Raw genomic sequence first — 17344 nt, 5'->3', positions numbered from 1 at the left:
TCCCTGATGATTGCACATCTAAAGTATTGTGGAAAACTTTAGCTCAAACCTACTCTCAGATATCAAAGGTTAAGGTGTTGTTTCTCAAGCGTGAATTTCAGCTTTTAAAGAAGGGAGCAATGACCATTATTGAATTTTTAAATCAAGTCAAAAGCATCACAGATCAATTAGCCATTGTTGGATATTCAGTGTCCGATAAAGAAAAGGTGCAACAAACACTGAATGCCCTGGGATCAGAATATCATGTACTTGTCACCTCTTTATTATGCATGCCTTCGTTGCCCAGTTTTGAGGAATTACATGCTAAACTCTTCCAATACGAGATGTCTTTAAAAAACATATCTGATGCTTAAGCAGGGCAATCATCTACGCATGAGATTCTTGTCACAGGGACGTTTGCTGATCGTGCACGAGGAGGGCGTGGCAGAGGCAAGGGAAATCCAATCCAGGGTGGACGTGGGGTACTACCTACACCAAATTCTAATGCCATTTTTTCAAAGAATGTTCCCACATGCTATCAGTGCAGCAAGTGAGGTCATATCAAGGCCAACTGCTGGTTCAACCCACAAAATCGGAATAGAATGCAAAACACCAAAAATGTTGGTATATCAGGAATTGCAGGTACATTTCGAGTCAGTGAAGATGCTAAGGATCTGCTATGGCCAACTTGAATCTAAAGCAAAATGATGATGGAATATGGTATGTTGACTCTGGGGCAGCAACCCATGTCACTGGTAATGCAGGTAAGTTCTCTACTCTGACTCCCTATTTTGGAAAATCTAATATTGTAACCGGAGATGGGACTCACCACCCTATTTCAAACATAGGCAATGTCGTCATTCCTTTGTCTAAGTCATCTATTCCTTTATCTGATGTTGTTCATGCACCAAATATAAAGAAAAATATTGTATATGTTTCCAAGCTTGTTGATTCTACCAATTCTTCTGTGGAATTTACTCCTACTTTTGTCTTTGTCAAGGATCTTCAAACGAAGAAGATGTTCGCTAAAGGAGAGCGATGTGGAGACATGTATGTCTTTAATGAAGATCCAGCTTTCAGTGTCCTGAAGCCCCAGTCTGATCTCATCTCCAAAAGTGTCCTAAGTACATCCAAATGTAATAAGTCAGATCTCTGGCATTCTCGTCTTGGTCATTGTAGTCAAGTCTTTATTGAAAAGTTAGTGTCCGATGGTCTTCTTTCGGAGTCTGTTTCACCTTCATTGAGGAATAAATATGTCCCAGTTGTCAGGTCTGCAAAAGTCATGTACTTCCTTTTCATCAAATAAATAAAAGAGCTTCTATACCCTTTGAGATAATATGTTCAAATGTTTGGGGCCCAGCTCCTAATCCTTCAACTTCTAGAAGTAAATATTATGTATCTTTTATTGACAGTTTCTCTCGTTTTACTTGGATATTCTTTATGAAACACAAATCAGAGGTCTTTTCCATTTTCCGTCACTTTCATGCCTACGTTAAAAATCAATTCTCTCAAAATATCCAAATTCTCCAATGTGATGGAGGTGGTGAGTATTCCTCCAAAGAATTTTTAGATTTTCTCCAAGATAATGGGATGCATCGTAGAGTTTCTTGCTCGTACACTCCACAACAAAATGGAATTGCTGAACGTAAACACAGACATATTGTGGAAAGTGCAATGAGTATGATGCATGGGAGTAACTTACCCATTAGTCTTTGGACTGGAGCTTTTCACACTGCCACTCATGTGATAAACCGTCTTCCTATGCCTATTCTTGAAAATCAATCTCCCTATTATGTTCTCTTTGGTGCACATCCCGATTATAATGAGTTACGAGTTTTTGGATGCACATGTTATGTTCATATTGACAAATCCATGAGGACTAAATTCCAAGACAAAGCCTCTATATGCCAATTTGTAGGTTATGCAGATGAACACAAGGGTTACAGATGCTATGATCCTGCCAATAAGAAGATTCGAATTTTCAGAAATGTTGTTTTTGATGAAAATAATTTTCTGGGAAAAGAAGCAGAGGTCAATCGTGAGCCTACTGGTGCAGTTGCTAATTGGTATGATCCATGGCTTAGTGCTGAACTTATTTCACATGCTGTCGAGCATACTATTTTGTTTCCTCAAAGCATACATGGTGAGACAGTTTCAGATGATGCATCACAAGCAGAGTGTCTGAGATACAAAGGAAATGTGTATACCAGGAGATCTAGAGAGCAAACGAATGTACCTGCTGAAGAACACATTGCATTGTCTAATGACAGAGAAGCACCAAGAAGATCAGGCAGGATAAGGCATCCTATTGAAAAGTGGGTTAGTTATGACAACTTTTCTATGGACTTTTAGATTTTTCTATCCCAGATTGAAAAACACGATGAACCACTTGGTTTTCATCAAGCTATTCAATCCAACAAATGGATTGAAGCGATGAATGAGGAGATCGAGGCACTTCAAGAGTGTCGAACATGGGAGATAGTTGGTCGTCCTCCAGACAAAAATGTTGTTGGTTCCAAATGGGTTTATAAAATTAAATATAAACCGGATGGTAGCATTGAACGGTATAAGGAGCGTCTTGTGGCCAAGGGTTTCACTCAAGAATATGGTCAAGATTATGATGAGACATTTAGCCCAGTAGTGAAAATGGGAACTATTCGCATTATACTTGGCCTGGCAATTGAACATGGGTGGATCCTCAGTCAGCTTGATGTTAAGAATGCATTCCTTCATGGGGACTTAAAGGAAGAGGACTATATGGAGCAACCTCAAGGTTATGCAGAGGGAAGCCCAAAAGAATATGTATGCAAGTTAACCAAAGCTTTGTATGGATTGAAGCAAGCTTCTAGGTCGTGGTTTGAAAGCTTTTCCTTAGAAATCCACAAACATGGTTTCTTTCGTTCCCAACTTGACCATTCTCTGTTCATATATAGGAACGGTACCACTATGGTTTTCTTACTCATATATGTTGATGATATTGTTATCACTGGTAATGCTCCAGACCACATTCAACGAATTAAAGTTCTATTGAGTATGCGGTTCAAAATGAAAGACCTTGGGGAGCTGAGATATTTTCTTGGAGTAGAGATAGACAGACAAGGTGATAAAATGTCATTAACTCAACATAAATACACTCTTGATCTTCTCGCTAAAGCAGGAATGACAGATTGTAAACCTCTACCCACACCCAGTGTTGTTAACCAAAGGCTCAGTATTTGTGATGGTGAGTTATATCCTGATGCAGTCAAGTATCGGAGTTTAGTAGGTATGCTACAATACCTTACCTTTACTAGACCAGACATTGTGTATTCTGTCAATCAAGTATCTCAATTCACGCATGAACCAAAGACTGGTCACATGGATGCTGTCAAACGCATCCTTCGCTATCTAAAAGGAACGGTGGGTGATGGACTCGCATATACTCAATCTTCATGGAAATCACCAAAACATGACATACTGGCCTATATAGATGCAGACTGGGCAGGGGATCCAGATGAGAGGAGGTATGTTTCAGGATACTGTGTTTTCATTGGAAGAAATCTTGTCTCATGGAGTAGCAGAAAACAAAAGGCTGTGGCAAGATCTAGCACAGAGGCAGAGTATAGATCTATGGCAGCTACCACAGCAAAAGTGACCTGGATTAGGCATCTTCTTACAGAGATGGGAGAGGATATCTCAAATTCGACACTTATGTGTGATAATAGAAGTGCTATACAAATTGCATTCAATCCTGTTCATCACAGTCGGACTAAACATAATCAACATTTCATCAGACAAAAGATAGCCGACAAAGAGATTGAACCAGTTTATGTGCCTTCAGAAGACCAAGTTGCCGATATATTACAAAAGGTCTTACAAGTCACCGCTTCTGGTATCTGAAGAACAAGTTGCACATGGTTCAACCCCATGCAGAAATTTGTGATTTGAAATCATATGACTTCAAATCACATTTGATTTCATCTCATGTGATTCCAAATCACATGAGATGCAACCAGACATAACCTATATGTATAACCTAAGCATTGCAAAACACATGCCTAATGTTTTGAATGGGTTGAAATACTCAAATCCATTGAATTGGTTAAATAACATCCAAGGCAAGCTTACCCTTGTTTCTGTAAGTCACAGAATGATCTTTTATGACGTATTTTCACTCTGCTTAAATGTCTGTCCAAAAAGCCATTTAGTAAATAGGTATGGGGACTGACTGATTGAATACACTCAGGAGCACCCTTTTCAAAGAAACACTGTCCCGTTAAGTTTATTAGTAATCCTATCATGTCCAAAAGTTCTTGATTCTTAGTGGGTCTAAAGATGATCGATGCAAAGCAAGTTTGCTTCACAGAAAAAGATAAATACTGGGCACTCCTGTGAATCTGTTGTTCCTAAGTAATACTCTTTCGAAAATTATGAGCTCTATCTTTGACTTGCTTAACCTTTTGCCTAGCATCTGTATCATAAATTCACACTTGTCTACTTCAAACTTCCCATAACCACATTTAGCATAGCATATCATTTCACATTACGATCCTTTCAGTCTGCTATCTAATGGACCGTTCTATCTGAAGAGGGAACTTTAGTCAATCATGTTGAAGAAAAAAATCTTATTGTATTTTTATGTATGTCACGAATTGCAAGGACTTCCTTTTTCAATTACAATACATATATCCTGTGTAGTGTGGAGGGGCCTCAAGAGTAAGGTGTGGTGCAAGGCTATCATCAATTGAGTACTTTGCTTGGAAGAAGCAAACAAAACAAAAATATGAATATTTGTGAAGTCCATAATCTGTTTTAGCACCAGCTAGTTGCCTACAACATGACTAACAGTTAACCAGAGGATACTCGGGGACATCTAATATTGCTATTTTCTTTGCCTTTATAGGGATAGAATTGAAAATTTTGATATCCTAAACCAGAGTTACCGGAAGCGCCTAGGAATATGGGGAAGCGCGCTTCCCCGATACACGCTTCGGAAGCGCAAAACATCGCGCTTCCAAAACGCGTGGGGAAGCGTCCCCCTTTTTTGGGAAGTGTGCTTCTCTTTTATGGGAAGTGTGCTTCCCCCACGCTTCCCCGCTTCCCCCTCGCTTCCCCCATTTTTTTATTTTTTCGCTTCCCCCTCGCTTCTGGTTCGCTTCCTAGGTCGCTTCAGGTTCGCTTCCTAGGTCGCTTCCGAGACGGTTCATAATTTTCTTCTAAGTGGTCCCACGCTTCCCTGCTTCCTAAATTTTTGAAAATGTCTCGCTTCCCGCTCCCGCTTTCCGTATCGCTTCCCGCTCCCGCTTTCCGTATCGCTTCCCGCTCCCGCTTCCTCGACCGGTAACTTTGTCCTAAACATGCATGCTCATTCCATGCATCTCTTGAATAGTCCAAGTAGTTTGGAAGTGGAGATTGCACAAGTATACTTGGATTTGGGAAATTGCATCTTGAGCATCTATATTTCAGTTCTCTTAAAAAAAAGAAATTCAGAAAGATAAATTTTGAGAAATCATTTTCCTAAGTGGAGTTCTACATTTTCAAGAAGATGATAATTCTGGTTTCCCAAACAGGTTTGCACCATAGTCACAAATATTGGCTCATGAAAAATCTCAAGAGATGATTTTTTATTCAGAATATATTACTGTTTTTTTTTTAGGAATTAAAACTTGTTTAAGAAATTAATTTTTTTCAGAAATGTGTTAGTATTTTTTGGCAAAAATTTCTTGTCCAGAACAAGTATTTGTCCAAGACAATTTGTCCTGCCAACTCAAACATAGGACAAAAGCTGGTATTAAGCGTAAACAAGTTGATTTTTGGCCTTGGAAGTTGAGGTTTTAAGGTATTAACAATAACCCTTTCATTCTTTCTTTATGGAGCTCATTTGTTTATTTCATTGTTCCATCAAAATGTCATCAACTTGATGCTACCAAATATGATAACGGTAAAAATTGAAATCTTGGCAGTTTGGTGTGAATTTTGTTTGCTTTATGAGAATTTAAGAATATGAAGATTCAATTCGAGATCCATATTCGGGGCAAAAATCAAATTTCAAATTCATATTCAGGGCAAAAATTCATGATTTTAGATATAATTTCGTAATTGGATCCATATCCAGGCAAAAAACCATAACAAACTTGTTAAAACATGTAAAATGGTTGACAGATCGGGTCATAAGATCCAAACCGAAGTAATTTGACCCATTATCCATGACTGTCCAAGTTGTCCGCACGTCGTCATCAAACAGACATTTGGAACATAGCATTTGAGTACGGTCCAAACAAACGTTGGACTTGGAACAGTTGTTACAGAACAAACAGAACCAATGTTCTGTTCCATTCTTTTTGTTCATTTTGTCCAACCCTGGACAAGCCATCAAACATACCCTCAGATTCTACTTGAAGAACCCAAATCCGGACATGTTGGACTCGGATCGGATATCCGATCCTTTTACAGCCCTACTGTTGGACAATGTAATTTTCACCCCAATTAGGTGCAATGTCTACTTATGTAATTATCATCCATACAATCAATGAAAAGCTTCAACCCTCCACTCTAATACAAAATGATGGTATTGACTTCCATACATAGGCCTGGTTTAAAATTAGGATGCAGGACCAGAATTTTCAAACGATCATGAAATGTGCAAACAGCAAAAGTTCTTAGTCAAACTAAAGAGACAGGCTCCGCACGCCTGTCTAGGGGGGCAGCATGATTTGTCCAGGGACATCTCGAATTCGAAACCCAGGGGATGTGTTCTGTGCACAAGCTGAAGCATAAGGGAAAGCTTTTCTGGTTGGCAAGGGGGGAGGTACTCAGGGAGTTTTTGTTAAAATGTATTCTTCAATCGTTGTAATCATATATATATATATATAAAGGTTGATACATATACATATATGGTATATATGTATATGTATCTACCTAATTATATATATAAAATATATATTTCTCTATTATTAGTCGTAGGGGTAGTTTAGTCATTTCACTTAAATTTACACATTCTATCTAACGAATATGATTGTAATCTTTATTATTTTTTATTTTTTTATTTTCACACTTCTCAAAGTACAATGAGGAGCCCACTCTTAGAGACGCTGGGCCCCTCCAACGGTCATAATTGTGATCGTTGGAGGGGCTCCAACGTCTATAAGAGGAGCCCTTCCTTGTTTCTCTTGGTTGTTATAAATAGGGGACTTCCCCTTGTATTTTAGATATTCTTGAGGGAACTTTAGCTCCATTGTAAAAGGGTTTTTACCCTATTTCTCAAAATAAAGAAATGTTTTTTTGCCTTTTGGCTTAACCCCTTTGTGGGTTTATGGGTTTAGCACTTTATGTGCTTTTGGTTGCCCCTTAGTGGGTTTGTGTATTTGCAACTTAAGTATGCATTTATGGGTTCATTATCGAACCCTTTGTTTTCTAACAGTTTTACACCATGGGCACCAGAAAAAGGCACGCTCAACATTGAGATTTGGTGGTTTCTCCCCAACTTCCAAAAAATAAAAAAGTAAAATAAAATAAAATAACCTAAAGAGACAGAGACTCTGTGGTTAAATTAATCATGGATGAGGTGTACTACAAAAGCAGACACTCTAACCTGATATTGATGCCATTCCTTCCTAAGCGGAACACTCAGCGTATCCCCACCATAATCGACAAACTGTGCCAAGTCATTTTCCAGTAAATCAGCAGCAGGAAGAACATGTCTTGCATCCTCTGAGAGTTGTGATAACCCATCAAGGAAGGGATTCTGGAGCAACAAAACAAAGCAATTAATGCTCGAAGCACATATAGGTGTCCAATTGTTGACACAATTTCAAGAAGGATGACAATGACTAGCAAGAATAAGAAAAAGTATGCAAGAAACAGTAATCAAAGTTACTCCACCAGCTTTTCTCCATAAAACTCATGCACAAGAAGTGCAAATTTTTCCTTAGCTTCTGGATACCAGCAGGACAACACAGGGCTGAATATTGTACATTCTCTCTCAGCAATCAATCTCAGTTCGTTGGCAAGCAGAGCCAAAGGGTGTCTGCCTTCCACATTTGATCTGGCTTCCACTTCATCTAGGGCCTACAGTGCATGTGATTAACTACCACATCAACCAAAGTGCATGAGCAAGAAAGTGTGATTTACGCAACTCACTTGTTTACAGGCAGCTTTGGTGGATGCAGCTATATAGATCTCAATCTTTTTGGAAGCTGATTCCCTTGACTCTGTAGATTCACTTGAACCCTGAAAGAACATGAACATGAGTAGTTCATAAAATTAAAAGTTACAACAGAAGGAACATAAAACAAAGCATATCATGTCCTGAACAATTGTTATAAAATCTCAGAATTTTTCCACAAATCACATCATGTCCTGAGCAACTCTTATAAACCTCGGGATTTCCCCATCATCCTTTGATTAACCCGATGATATATCATATGGCAATAGCATTGTGACAGAGAATATAGCATTCATAGGAGTATAATCTATTGAAAACAAAGAGAAAGGGGGTTTCCCATAGCCAGAAAACCCCAGCCAAGGGAGAAGACAGCAGAAAAATTCATACAGCTATAAGAAACAAGAGAACATGCATATCTTTTTGCTATAAACTCCCAACCGTTGAGAAAAGTGAAAAAAGTTTATTACTGAAGATTAGAAAAAAGAAAAACTACAACAATAAAATTGAAGAACATATAAAGAATAACCAGTGGATAGGAACAAGTTTTCAATTTTGTGAAACAGACAAATAGAAAATATGTGGAGAAAAATATAAGAAACAACACCTAAACATCAAATAATTAGCAATGATCAGAATTCGAAGAGCTAGCATTATAAGGTGTTAGAAGAAAGGTTGTACAATGTATATCGTAACTCCCATCAGAGATGTTAAAAATAAGTAACCTAATGTAACGTGTTGTAAAAATCATAAACATTTTCTTAAGAAGTTCTTTTAAAAACTTAAAAAAATGAAAAACTCTAAAAAAATATCATAATGCAAGAAGCAACGTCACTAACTACAAAGCAAATCCAGAATATCACATAACAAATAATAATCAACCACATAAAACATCAAAAACTCAAGAATCAAGATAAAAAGTTATTAATGGCACTCATGAATAACAAGAAAAACGCAAATTATCTAGTAGTCTAACTAGCCAAATAAAACTCATAACAACATAAACTGCATGAGCAAATATAAAGTGGTATAAAATCTATAGATCACCTTCTGTGCCTCGATGATAGAAGATCCACCCCTATTTGCACCAAATCAGACTCTAGAGTGAAAACCTCCAAAATCCTAACCCTTGAAAACTCTAGATCTCACATCCAAAGAGAGAAAAATTACTTGCGGTGTTTTTGGGGTCAAAAATAACCCTAATAAGTGAAAAAGGTCAATCCAAAACTGGCTGAACCTCTTAAAAATTCAAAAAAATACAGCCAGAAAATGTTAATTTCCAATTATATCAATGTTGTAAGAGACAACCCATATTGGGGTGCACCATAAGATACACATCTATATCGCAAAATATATAGGATACACATGTGATAACCCTTAAACCTAGTTTGAGGGGTGTATCATGTCGGCTTTTGCCTAAAAAAGTATTATATTGTTACATATGGTATGATAAATTATAACTTTTACAACACCAGTTTAAAACAAAGGGAATGCAAAAGTTGAAAGGCTATTAAAAAATAGCGACCTCTACAAATGAACACTAGGAAATCAAAGGACACATTCAACTGTATGCAGTTCACATTATTAGTTATTCGACACTACCAATGTTCGCAATGCTTCATACAAATCGTTGAAGGAACAAGAAAACCTACCCGCCAAAAACAATCAAGAGTGGTGGTAAATTTGTTCCAGCACTAGCTGAATTCCTTATGTTGTGAATTTTCAAGACTTAAAAGAGAAAAGTGATTCAAGCCACATACATGAACAAATAAGGACAGAGACATGCATAGCTGACTTTAGAATTTTTCATTGAGTAATCTACATGCGTACAAACAACAGAAGAAATTGACTTAGATCCATAGCATACAAACAACAGAAGGAATTGACTTAGATCCATAGTTGTTCAAAACTGGTGTCTCATTGCCTATTCACCAGGATCTAGTCTAGTCCAGGCAAACAATCACGAAGAATCAACCAGGGAAGGCCTTGATAAGCATAGAGGATATCATGGGTTATCTTGTCCCTTTACATAGGGACACCTGATCCAGTGGTAATCTTGTAATATGATTCAGCTTTAATGTGTTTTGTTATTTGTTGGTAAACCTATTGATGTAATTTGTTTACAGCTCATATACCATATTGCAATTTGCCCTACTTTTCATATAAATAAATTCTTATGCAGTTGGCCGGTTGGCCCCCCTCCATTCATGAACTTCAGACGTCAAGGCTGGCCATCTTCTCTCTCCCTAGCCCTGGTTTCCAGGTAGCTGCAGTTCCGGCCTGATTGTCAGGCCTTGCTTTGCCTAGCTTGTTTAGTGCCCAGTGTCACAAAATTTGTAGTTTTTGTGTGTGCATTTTTGTGGTTATTAACCCATCAGTCGGAGAAACATAAAAGAGGCTTTTTCCCCTACCACCTTCCACTGATAAATTGGTGTTTGGAATTATAGGTATGAAATTCTGGATGATGCTGATAACTTCAATATATACATTGCCAAACGTGTAATTTTCATGCTAATTTGTCTATATTGCTATGAATTTTTGTATGTCTCATGTGCATAATGTAGGATCTTGTTATGTTAATATGTCACATACTGCTTGTATACTTGCATGTTAAATACACATGTAAGCATACAACTCTGTTTTCATTATCATGAATCTTGTGATTATGGTAACTGTCCCAAAACAGAACTTAACTTCACAAAATTTATCAAAGGTTACAAAACACGTCCAATTTCACCCACTTGGCTTTAATGGCCTTTTTTCCTTCTTTTGCAGAGGATTGGTTCAAAGGTCTTTTGAAAGGACAAAAGAATTTGGCACATGTTTTGGAAACATAAATAGGACCAACTGCTTTCAGTTGACAGTTCAGACAACATCTCTTACAGAAAGATATTCAAACTTAACTTCACAAGATACTATCACTGACGAACAACTTTGGATTTGGTTTTTCCCATTTAACCTTGTTTGTATATGGACTTGCTCATATCTAACTTTGTTTCAACTCAAATGCACTTGAAACAGGCCCAGATTAGTTCAGTCCATTCAATTAGATTGCAATGTAACATAATTGGACCTCAGACGGATTAGAAATGGAATTGACTTATTCAACTTAGATAAATAGGCAATGTAATTTTCCTAGTGTGCCTCACCCAGTTGATCAAGAAATTAGGAGTGTAACTAAATCCTCTAGGGTTTTGCTTAGTATCATGAAGGAAGTAAAGGGAGTCTTCAAAATACTGCCAAACAATCTTTTAGGTTGTATATTGAGCTCTCCACCAGGCCGTAAATGCTCCTCAAATCAATCTATATTTCGACTGAACCATCAGGAAATCATCAGAGATTGTCCATTCTTTTTTCGGACTATCTGTTTTGGTCTTTCTGCTGAAATATGTTGTACAATGGATTTTGTGTTTCCTTTTAGTATTTTAACAAATGGAATCAAGAGGGATGGCAATCTATTCTTTCCATTTGCCTAACAAAAGCTTTTATAGATTTGTTTTTAATCGCTTTTACTTATCCAGACACGAAACAAACTAAAAATATATTCTCGAATCACAGACTTTTTTTTTCTGAAAGGGCACACTGATTGTAGTTTTAAAAATTGCATATCCATTGATTGATATCTATAGTATACCCTGTATACACCCTTATGTTAAAATGTAATCATATTTTTCGTTGTATATATATATATATATATATATATATATATATATATATATATATATATATCTTTCTAGCTTATAATACCCGATAAGGGTATTTCTGTAAATTCACATTTTACGCATATTCCATTTGGAATATGATTGTAATTTCTTTTTTATTTTTATTTTTATTCTTTTCTTTTCTTTTATTCTTTTTGTGGTTTGCGCCACCTAGGGAGGCTCCCCAAAAGAGTTGTTGGAGAGCCCCCAACGGTTACAAATGTGACAGTTGGGAGCCCCCTATGTGGCTCCTCTAAAGGTGTATAAATAGGGGTCTTCCCCTTATTTTTTGTAAAGGCTTGAGTGACTCAAGCTTCTCCTTTTCATTCAATATATTCTTGTTACATGCATTTGTACATGTTTGCATTATTTTACGCCTTTGTGCGTATTTGTTCGAGTGTGGTTTGAGTGCATTTGTGCACATCTTTTGTGAAGTATTAGTGTTTGTATGCGTATTGTCTCTTCGTAAACATTTTTACATGGTATCAGAGCTTGGTCAACGATTGAAGATCGTGTGATTCTTCATTTTTGGGGTGCCCCGAAAAACGTGCCTTTGGCTTCTTGGAGATTGGAGTGGGGGCTTCTCTTCCTTCAATATTTTAGAAGTTTTCTACATCAAGTAAGACCTAAAATCTTATTGCGGTACATGATTTTTACTCTATTCGCTTCTCTCTAATGGGTGAAAAAGACTCCCATTTCTCTCTTGGCTTCAAATTGAATGGGTCGGGAACATGGAAGCTCACATAAAAGGTAAAGGTCTTTGAGGATACGTTCTTGGTTCTATATCGAAACCCGAACCAAAGATTACTTTGGTAGAGAAAGGTGAAATTAAAATCCTCAAAGGAGAAGAAAGAAGTAGAGCTCATGAAGAATATTCCAAGAAACATGAGGAATGGGAAATGAAAATTTTTAATATTCTTTCTTGGATTTTTTCATCAATTGAAACTAAGATCAATGCCAATATTATTAAATTCAAGAAAGCATCGAAAGCTTGGCATTATCTTGAGAAAATGTACACGTCAAGAGACTTGTCTCACAAGTACTATCTCCAAAAAAGGGCTTTAACCCTTCAACAAAATGAAATGTCTATAAGAGAATATTTTGCGAAATTATCATCCATATGGGATGAACTCGTCATGCTTGAGCCTAAATGGAGTGGAGAAGCCATCGAGCTTAGGTACAAACAATTGGAAGAGGATCTTTTTAATTTTTTGAATGGGCTTAGACCCGAGTTCGAGCAAATTCGGTCCGCTCTTCTCTCCTCTTTTGGTTTCCCCTCGCTTGAAGATGTCATTACAAAGCTTAGTGGAGAGGAAACGTGTATGAATACTTGCAAAAACAATCCTAGTGTTCTTGCAACTTCGACTAATGAAGAAAGTGATGTTGTTAATGCCGTTTCAAGACCGGGGAACAATGTTCGAACTTATAAGCCTCCTCACTTCAAAAATCAAAATCAAGGATCAAGTGGTCAAGGAGGAAGAAAGGACTACAGCAAAATTGTGTGCCATTTTTGTAAGGAACCCGGGCACATCGAACATATTTGGCCCAAACAGAAGAAGTTGGTTGCCATGACCACTACATCTCAAAAGGAAGAAAATGTGACTCCCTCGAATGGAGCTCTTTCTCTACATCAGATCGTGGAAGCGCTTCAACCACTTCTTAAGGGAGCTGTTTCTAGAGCCGCTACATCTACCTATTCTTCTCCCGGTAAGACCTCTTGGCTCTTAGATTCGGGTGTCCCTTTTCATATGTCCCCCAACGTATGTTCTTTATCCGATTTTTTAAAGAATTCATCACCATCTTTTGTTTCAACTGCCGATGACACTTCTCTTGAAATTAAAGGAACTGAAAATTTTGAAGAAAAAGAAATTTTTATTCCTGAAATTAGATTTATTCCAAAACTAAATTTAAACTTGCTTTCTGTCTCTCAACTCTCGAACCATGAATGTGATATAAATTCTCATCTGATAAATGTTGGATACAGGATCGTTGGTCCGGGAAATTGATTGGGGAAGGCTCTAGAAAAGAAGATCTTTACTATGTAGACTTTCTTCAAATTTCAAAAGATTTTTTTTGTAATGTGCTACATCACAAAGACATTAATGTATGGCACAAAAGACTTGGGCACCCCAATGTCACAAAAATTTTGTATCTTCCGTTTGCCAAACACTTATGTAAAGAAAATTTTGTTTGTAATGATTGCACACTTGAAAAAATGAGAAGTTTACCATATTATCAAAGATCCATGTTTACTATAAAACCTTTTAAACTTGTTCATTCAGATGTTTGGGGACCGGCACCCATTATTTCAAAAGGAGGGTTCTCCTATTATGTGATATTTGTAGATGATTTCTCTAGATTTACTTGGATATATTTCCTCAAATATAAACATGAGGCTTTTGCAACATTTAAATCTTATCATATGATGATTAAGAATCAATTTGACGAAAATTTTAAAATTCTTAGAACCGATTCTAAGAGAGAATATCTTTCAAATGATTTTAAAAGTTATCTTGAAAAATATGGGATAATCCATCAAAAAACTTGTCCCAAAACACCCCAACAAAATGGTTTGGCCGAAAGGAAACATAGGCACATTATTGAGACAACCAAAACCATGCTCATTTCCCAAAACGTCCCAAAAAGATTTTGGGCCGAAGCCGCCCTTGCATCTGTCTATCTTATCAACCGTCTTTCATCCAAAAACTTAGATAAAATTTCACCATTTGAAATTTTGTATAAGAGAGATCCTGATTATAGTAGGTTAAGGATTTTGGGGTGCAAATGTTTTATTTTGACAAATAAAAATGATAAACTTTCTCCTAAAGCCATTCCATGTGCCTTCCTTAGATATTCTGAGACTCAAAAAGGATTTTAGTGCTACGATATCAAGAATGACAAGTTATATGTGTCTAGAAATGTAAGCTTTCTAGAAAATGTTAGTGGGTTTTAAAAATTTGAATCTCATGAGGAAAATATGGATTATTCTTTTTTATTTGATCTTTTGTCAAGGGATGATGACATCAGTGATGAGGAATCCACACCAAGTGAAAATGAAGTAGAAGAGAATGTCAATCCTCCTCAGCCTTTTATCTATCATGAGGCTGATGATAGATCTTCTAGGAAACCTGTTGTATACAGACATAGAGATCAAAGCAGTTTTAAAAGTGCTACAAAAAAATATAATGAGCCTAGTGAAACCATCACTTTGGGTGAAAGTTCTCAAAGAACTGAGAGAAATAGGAGACCTTCTAGATTCATATCTTATGACTCATTTTCTCCCAAACATAGAGTGTGCCTTAGTACCATACACTCATACGTTGAGCCCAAAAATTTTGAAGAAGCCAAAAAGATGAATGAATGGGTAGAAGCCATGGAAAATAAACTAAGAGCTCTTAGGAAAGCTAGAACATGGGAGTTTCAGGATCTTCCTAAAGGAAAGAAAAGTATAAAATGCAGGTGGGTGTTTAAAGTCAAGACCAAGAGTGATAGAACTCTTGAAAAATATAAGGTGCGTCTAGTTGCTAAAGGATATGGACAAGAATATGGGGTAAACTATGATAAAATGTATGCCCCCGTTGCTCGAAAGGTTACAGTTATATGTCTTATTATCATCGCCTCAATTAAAAAATAAAACATTTATCAAATGGATGTTAAAAATGCTTTCTTAAATGAAGATTTAAATGAAGAAGTTTATATGATTGCTCCTCCTGGAATGGATTGCCCTAATGGTAAGGTTCTCCGTTTACGAAAAGCTCTTTATGGTCTAAAACAAACTCCCAAGGTTTGGTATGACCGATTTAATAGCTTAATGATAGAAAATAGATTTGTCTCATGCTATACTGACACTGCCTTATTTGTAAAGAAATTTGATGCAGGAATTGTAATCTTGCTGCTATATGTTGATGACATGTTAATTACAGGTAATGATATCAAGAGAATTAAAAAAATTTAGTCTGCGCTAACTGAAAAAAATTGAAATGTCAGACTTAGGTTTTCTGGGCATTGAAGTTGCTTTCTCTCATAGAGGATATTTTTTATCCCAAACTAAGCTTTCTTGTGAGATAATTGATAGGTCAGGCATTACTGATGACAAAATTTGTGAAACACGAATCCGAGATGAGGATCGATGATGGGATTATTTTGGATAATCCTACTCCTTACAGACAGCTGGTTGAGTCATTAATGTATCTTAGCATTACTAGGCCTGATATATCTCATGCAGTCCACATTGCAAGCTATGTCACACGAACTCGGCTAAGGAGGTGCCGCACCCGAGTCGACACGCCCCGACACGGGTGCGGACTCGGGTGCGGCTTCGGAATCGGTCAACGCCGAGTCGAACTCGGTCAACGAGTCGAGGGCGAGTCCGTCCACATTTTGGACTCGGTCAACTTTGAACGAGTCCAAAAATGTCCATTTCGATTTTTAAATTACGTTTTGGATCCGGGTCGGGTCGGGTCGAGTCCGGACCCGACCCAGATCCAAAGTTCTTTTGCAGTCGAACCCTAAAAGGGGTTTATCGATAGGGAGAGGGGCTTACCCTCACGATTTTGCCTCTCCCCCTCAGCCCCTGCAGCTTTCTCCTACACCCACGCCGGCGATCCAGACTCCGACGACGGTACGCACAGGCAGCCACTGTTTCCCCCTCCGTCAACACTCAACAGGTATGTCGATCGACCCTCCTGCACCCCCTGCTCGCAGCCTCCCTCCTTGCACCCTCTGCTCGCAGAAGAGGGGCTTGGTCTCTCTCTGTGCCTCCTATTCACAAAGGAAGGGCTTGGCCCCTCCTCGTTTAACTTATGTCAGGCAGGCCCCTTGTAACGCCCCAAAATTTCAAACTTGCAAACCTTTCAGAAAAACAAACAAGAGACTAAAAAGGAATCACTTCATTTCAGAGATGGCTTACGAAATCAGCAGAAGACTATACTTTTATTAATTTCAGAAAGGCAAGCTGACAACTTTGGGCGCGTTAGCTAAAACAACCAAAACGCACAACCCATGCTACTTACAAACACTCGGAAAAGCCACTTTAAATTAAGAAGTTCTCCAAATAGTACAAAATTCGGATATCCCAAGGAAAATCTGTTACAAAACCCCAAACAACAGGACGCGAGCTAAGAGCAGGAAGAAGAACGTCTTGAAGCCATCTTGCCATCACGCCATCGCCCGTGGTGTGCCTAATCATCACCTGTACCCATAGAATGGGTTAGTTTCGCGAAAAACTAGTAGGTGCACAAGAGAGACTACAAGAAACTGAATTATGTACATTTAATTCAGTAGGTTACGCAGTTTAAAGCAAATATGCAGTCAAACAGGTAAGCAATGCACGAGGTAAAATAGTGCAAGCGCAAAAGTAGTACAAGCGAGCAAGTAGTGCAAGCAGATCAGTAGTACAAGCGAATCAGTAGTGTAAGCGAATCAGTAGTGAAAGCGAGTCAGTAGTGCAAGCAGATCAGTAATGCAAGCGAATCAGTAGTGCAAGCGAGTCAGTAGTGCAAGCAGATCAGTAGTGCAAGTGAGT

General features: G+C 37.7%; 1 protein-coding gene across 2 annotated transcripts in view; it reads right to left on the bottom strand.

The window, feature by feature from the left end:
• The window catches only part of LOC149842698 (DNA topoisomerase 4 subunit B (DUF810)), a 225630-nt gene that overhangs the window by 140182 nt on the left and 68104 nt on the right, over positions 1-17344 (bottom strand). For both annotated transcript variants that reach the window (XM_089999370.1, XM_089999371.1), the window contains 3 exons: positions 8098-8187; positions 7840-8025; positions 7550-7702 (listed from right to left, as the gene is read on the bottom strand). In XM_089999370.1, coding sequence (XP_089855496.1) covers positions 7550-7702; positions 7840-8025; positions 8098-8187 — 429 coding nt within the window. The remainder of the gene's footprint in view (positions 1-7549; positions 7703-7839; positions 8026-8097; positions 8188-17344) is intronic.

Source organism: Nuphar pumila, chromosome 3 (genome assembly GCF_984573655.1).
Source record: "Nuphar pumila chromosome 3, dmNupPumi1.hap1.1, whole genome shotgun sequence".
Lineage (NCBI taxonomy): Eukaryota > Viridiplantae > Streptophyta > Magnoliopsida > Nymphaeales > Nymphaeaceae > Nuphar > Nuphar pumila.
Note: the sequence above shows the minus strand (reverse complement) of the source record. Positions and strands in the feature narration are given on the sequence as shown.